The following is a 6,584-nucleotide window of genomic DNA, read 5'->3' as shown; positions in this document are numbered from 1 at the left end:
GTCACTATCGCGGACACCAGAAATGGGCTTCATACATTGTATCCATGTAGAGATTCGAACCCGGGTCTTTGGCGTGACAAGCGGACGTTTTAACTACCGACCTACCTCCCCGCCCCATAGACGATACGTTTGGGTGCAACATTTATTGGCAGTATGACACCTGTTACAACTGGATATATAGCCCAGATAAATTTGTGTTTGTAAAGTTCTGGGTTGTCATTGTCCATACCCTCCGTTGTAAATCAATTTTTGCACACAATCCGAACATTAATATTTCAGAGTGCAATAAGTTGACGTGTAATGAAAGTACAACGTCAACATGTCAAGAAAACACGATTTTATATTGCTTTACAATAATGCTAAAAATAACTAGGACTGGTTAATAGTTTCTCAGTCTGCCTCCTATCAGGGTGGCTTTGGTAGCGGGGCTTTTGATCGGGAAACAACTATTACGAAAGCGATAGTCTATTGGGACTATCTATTGCAACACGATTGCAATTATAGTTTTTTCTCTCCTTGAATTGTCTCATTTAAAGTCATTTCCCAAATGAATGTATATGAAATAAAAGAAGCTGAACTAGTTCCAGTCCCGTTTGATAAATGACAAGAAACCTTAAGCCCAGATCATATAAACAGTTAACGGGTCACAGGGGCCTATGACTCAAGAGTCAAAGTGAACGAATCGGGTACTTCCTGTATTTTGCACTGAGTAAGTAACAGAGTAAACTACAGACCTATCTATAGTCACATATTCTATCGATGCATCGATAGCGTTTCGCTTCTATCATCGATAAATTGCTATCGGAAAAACACACCGTCCTTTGAAAAAGGTCTTTTATTTCCAAAATCTCTACACATCCCTATCCGATCGAAACTGGCACGATGGCGCAACACACCGAGAGAAGAAAAAAAATGTAGACTATGAACCTGCAACATAGTTGCAAAGTTTGGTGACGGATTCCATTATCCTTTTAAATGTATGACATTTAATTCTTACAGAAAATCATTCATCCACCCAAAATATTACAGTTGGGCCAATTTATCATCTCTTAGCAAGGTTATGTCGCCTGTCAACTTTAAACTTAGCAAATGTTTATCACTTTTCATCTCTCACTTGTATGAATTGTTACGTAAATAACTACAATCATCATGCTGTATGCTTATATTTATATTGTTCATGTTGTATATTCTTTGCTCTTGTACCACCAGTGGTGGTTTTATGAAAATAAAGAAATTGAAGTTGAAGTTGGAAACTCAACAATTCCAATCCATTGATGGCACGATGCATCGTCACCTCTCTAGTCTTTGGATTAGCGATCGAAAATTAAGCATGGAGATTGGCAGTAGCAGTTGAAAAATCTAAATCAAGGAATATTGTGTTGACTCTTTGGTGAAGTTTGGAGGAGCGTCAGTTGATCTTTGCAAAGTGACATCATGCTTTTGGAATGTGAAAAGGACCATTGTCCCTATTTGTATTGTACTTTCAATGCAGCTGTTGTCCGAGCTTTGGGCATGGGTAGCCCAGCAACCGGCTCGGCCCCTCGTAACTGTTAGCTCTTGGATCTGATTGTCGCATGTTGTGCCTTGTTTCTCGTAGCTGTAAATCACAGGGGGCGTATCAGAATGTATATCTCCTTCACTTGCCACAAACATTTTGATGGTATTGCCACACAACCTGCGATACAATGCATCACGATACTAAGCTTTTAGTCATTGCCCATGTATTGTGCACCTAAGCTGCGATACAATAGGTATCCTGATATAACAGTGACGATATAATACGTATCCTGACAAAACGGTGACGATACCATACGTATCCTGACATAACGGTGGTAATACCATACGTATCTTGACATAATGGTGGTAATACTATACGTATCCTGGCATAATGGTGGTAATACTATACGTATCCTGACATAACGGTGACGATACGATACGTATCCTGATATAACGGTGGTAATACCATACGTATCTTGACATAATGGTGGTAATACTATACGTATCCTGGCAAAATGGTGGTAATACTATACGTATCCTGCCATAACGGTGACGATACGATACGTATCCTGATATAACGGTGGTAATACTATACGTATCCTGACATAACGGTGGTATTACAATACGTATCCTGACATAACGGTGACGATACGATACGTATCCTGATGTAACGGCGGTAATACTATACGTATCCTGACACAATGGTGGTATTACGATTCGTATCCTGATATAATGGTGGTAGTACGATACGTATCCTGATATAACGGTGGTACGTGCTACGATACTTAAACCTTAATTTGAAAAAAGTCACAGCAGACACTTTTTTTTGAAGAAATGAATTAAACGGAAAACATAGACCAAAAGCGTCTCGAGTATCTACATATTGCTGAATGCAGTTACAACAGTTACGATCGTCACATCGTGGAATAAAATACGTGATGATTTTAAAGTATGTTAAAAAATATCGCGATTCGGAAATATTCAGAGTTAAACATCAATGCATCGTATCGGGATATACGATATCGTTGTGCCTAAAATGTAACATGTACAGCTAAGCATGTGGGGCATTGAACAAACAATATCAGTAATTAGCTTCACAGGCTGTGCCCATTTAGAGGAATTGAACCCTGGTCTTCGACTTCACGTATTGTGCCCATATGGGGAATGTATGGATCATGGCAATATGTGAAGTCACGAGATCGGTGTGATTACGGTATTGCTTTAAATAGGATTTTCATAAAATGGTGAAAATTGCATACATGGATCATGGCAATATGTGAAGTCACGAGATCGGTGTGATTACGGTATTGCTTCAAACTGTATTGTCATGAAATGGTGAAAATTGTATGTATGGATCATGACAATATGTGAAGTCACGGGATCGTTGACATTACGGTATTGTTGCAAACAGAATTTTCATATGTATGGATGCAGTTGGAGATGAACACATTACGCAGCAGATGCATTGATACACAAAACTTGATATTAATAAACAAAAGCTTCAAATTTCATAGAACCTGGTTTATACGCTGTCAGTTATTAGAAAGAACGTACGATAACTCTAGCCAAATTTCTTATAGTGTAGTGAGTCTTCGGTTTCATATTTACATACTAGCATTGAGTCTATATCCGTGATATTTCTGGTGCTTTTATGTGTTTCGTTGATACATTTTGTTTACAATTTAACGTCATTTATTACAAATGTATAACCTTCATTTTCGCGGTATGGCCGAAATACTGCCGATGTGACTAAAGTCACTCATTTATGTTTCATATGGGAAGCAGCGCTCTGCAAATAGGACCGACAGTTTTTGTGCCGTCTTTATGGCTTTCGAAGGACATATAATACTCACGAATGTCTTCCATCAGATAAAATAGTTTAGTAAGCAAAATTTCAGTATTCTTTAATAATTAAAGCTGAAAAATACAAAGAGTTGCCAAAATGATGTATATTTGTTGTATCGCTTCACCGAAAGTAAGGCTACCTTCAGCAACCCACCCTTGTCGTGGCGGCGACTAACGGTATCGACCTATATATATGCAGCTGGGATACGAGAATATGAGTCAACCAAATTTGCGAGCATGACAACTGAATCCCGGTTGGGAAAGGGCCTCCACGATAACGGCTCAACTTTGAAGAGGGAGCTTGTTATCGCGTACCTAAGTCTAGCATACCCTGGGATCTAAAGTAGATATTTATTGCATTTCACCAAGCAACAATACAGCGACCTTGTTCTGTGTATGTGCCTGTTGTAGGATGAGGTGCGATATGACTTTAGGCCACATCGAGTCTTTCCCTGTCAAGTCATGTGCATCTATTAACTCATTAAATGATTTGAAATTTCAAAGAAACGTTGAGCATAAAAACGAACTTGCATAATAAAAACATGACTCAAATGTATTATGGTGTTTGAATAACATTCATGCTTTCAATTATGTATTTTTTGCGAGAGCAATGCATTCGGGGAATAAGACGCATCTATATCGTACGTTAATGACTCATGTCGACCATGCCATATATATGACTTGAATACTTTGAACTGGTTGAGGGAGGCCCAAACGGTATTTTGCTTACAGAAAGCAAGTACATTTCTTTATTTGCGTTGCCATTGAATGCCATAATTGTACTGAAATTACTTTTCCAGTAACAAACAAAATGAGTCAACTCGCTATTTTGTCACTGGATTGTTTGGTCCAGACTCCAGTCGTTGCAGGCCACATCGGGATGGTACTGTACTGTGGCGATAGAAGGTTAAAATGCAGATGCACGAGTGCAACTCTAGACCAGAACGTGATTAACTTTCTCCCAAGCCTGTATCAATTACTTTTCTCGATGATCCACTGAAATATTTTCATCATTTTATCCTTTCTGCTCTGTGGAATGAAAGACAGTCTACACGTTTTCCTTTGTTATGAGTTTAATATGTTTTTACTTTCACACTAGGGAATGTGCCGTCGGGCAATGTGCAGGTACATATGACATGGGTTTGACGTGAACGGTAGATACTACATGATATTTTAGCAGAGCTCTTGTATACCACACGGTTTGCAACTACTTCGAACTGATAAAAGGCAATGACACCATACCCTACCCTACTCCGCCCCTCATCTCGACCACCCGGAAAGAACCGGTAGATACTACATGATATTTTAGCAGAGCTCTTGTATACCACACGGGTTGCAACTACTTCGAACTGATAAAAAGCAACGACACCATACCCCACCCCACTCCGCCCCTCATCTCGACCACCCGGAAAGAACTAGGCAATAAACAACAACCTTTTCTTTGTAACATACAGATGAACGTCCATTACTGTGAACATTTTCTTGCTTTAACACAACACTAAAGGGAGCGTGACCTCGTTCTGTCTGTGAAATTGTCTGTAAAGTTCACACACACACATATATATATATATATATATATATATATATATATATATATATATATATCTGACATATATAAAATCCATAACACAAGTGCCAACGATTTGTTTTAGATACAGGGTTTTCAGGACCATGCAGGGACACATTTTCTTGCAATCGGTAGCTAATGGTGAACTGCGTTCATACTGTTTTATCCACACTGGCTTCTCCCGTGGTATCCTTAGAAAACCGCCAACCACATGAAAGCCGGACATAGTAAATGTTTCAAGGAACAAGCAGATATAACACGATCATAAAATTGTATGCGCATATCATACACTGAAATGCATATCACATCCCCTAGACGTTCCAATAGCACAATAGTTTTATCAAAATGCATAGACAACATGTAGAGTTGATATACCATGTCAAATATTTTAATACAGGAATTATGCTTTCTCACAGAAATGATTTGAGTATCATATCCACAACGAAAGTAATACAAAGTAATACAAGTAAAATACTTCAATATATATCTGTAGTTTCATACACGCTTCGCTTGCTGTATGCTGTATCCAAAACTTCAACAGTTGTGTTCTTTGTGTCCTTTCTTTCAACAAAAGGGAATTTGTCTTTTAACAGGTCACACGGGAGTTTTACTACACATTTTGATGGCACGTCTTTTTCCAGTCTGTGATCATATGAATTTGATACACAAAGATCGATATTGTAAGTCGACTCCAAAACCTTACGGGTGTGTCTCGGTGCTGGTAGCATCATTCCCATGAAAGGCCGCTTGATCAAAGGAAACACATCACTCTTGTTGAATTTCTTAGTTTTTGCTCTACAATCTTGGATGAATGAGGACTTTTCAGAATAAAAAAAGATATCGATGAATGGCCACTTCCAAGCCTTCGAGCCAGCATTTGGGGACTTTTTGTGGTAAAATTTCCAGTTCACCTTCCAGTTGGTGTAGTGTTCATACTTTGGCCTGAGAGACTGCAAGAATTCAAGCAGTAAAGGCTTGTCTTTCTCCCTCACTATAATGTCCAGATCATCGTCCCAAGGAATCATGCCGTGATGAGAGTAGGAACCAAGTAAAGCTCCTGCATAGAGGAAATATGTGATGTTTGTAGGCACGCCTTCACTGAAGGTTTCGATGAGGTTTCTAAATTCCAACTTTTCTTTCAGTAGTAATCGGTCATAAAATAGAACCTTTTTAGCATTCGTCGCAGGTGATTCTTGATCATCACTAGCAAGGTGATGTGTCAACATATCTATCACAGATTGTTTTCTTCCCAGGAAACAGTCAACTCTATCAGCTGTTGCTGTGAAATTTCTAGCTATGAACTTGATAATTTTGTTTGCGATAGTTCCAACAATGTCTGAGTTGATTTCCCGTTGTACAAGACCCGTCTTGGTAGAAGGATAAACAAAATAAAGGCTCCAGCATATGAAGAAAGCGAGACACACTAATGTGGTTTTTATGGCTGACGTTTTCATACTTGGATCTTGAGTGACTTGACCTTGAAAATACAACTCAATATTTTAAACAAGAACATAACACATTTTAGAGACAGAAAGAGTAAGTGAGAGAGTGAGTGTCTACATTTCCACATGAGAAAATCTCAAGGCTTCTTTTCATTGTTTCTTTTCATTCTTTAATATGAGATTTTTCTGTAAAATATGTTAATCTTGTCGCCTTAATCATGCCCTAACCATAC

At 38.6% G+C, this 6,584-nt stretch overlaps 1 protein-coding gene across 1 annotated transcript; it reads right to left on the bottom strand.

Annotated features, from left to right (window-relative positions):
• Nucleotides 1-5,283: 5,283 nt before the first annotated feature.
• Nucleotides 5,284-6,372, bottom strand: LOC137276933 (uncharacterized protein RT0683-like). The gene has a single exon (XM_067808584.1). It carries the CDS (start codon nt 6,361-6,363, stop codon nt 5,386-5,388), a length of 978 nt encoding a protein of 325 aa, XP_067664685.1. The 5' UTR covers nt 6,364-6,372; the 3' UTR covers nt 5,284-5,385.
• Between the last annotated feature and the right edge of the window lie 212 nt (nt 6,373-6,584).

The sequence above is a fragment of the Haliotis asinina genome, chromosome 3 (genome assembly GCF_037392515.1).
Source record: "Haliotis asinina isolate JCU_RB_2024 chromosome 3, JCU_Hal_asi_v2, whole genome shotgun sequence".
Classification (NCBI taxonomy): Eukaryota; Metazoa; Mollusca; class Gastropoda; order Lepetellida; family Haliotidae; genus Haliotis; species Haliotis asinina.
The sequence above is the reverse complement of the archived record's forward strand: the minus strand, read 5'-3'. Positions and strand labels throughout refer to the sequence as shown.

Excerpts from the sequence above, each read along its gene's own strand:
- LOC137276933 (XM_067808584.1), bottom strand. The coding sequence starts at position 6,363 with ATGAAAACGTCAGCCATAAAAACCACATTAGTGTGTCTCGCTTTCTTC.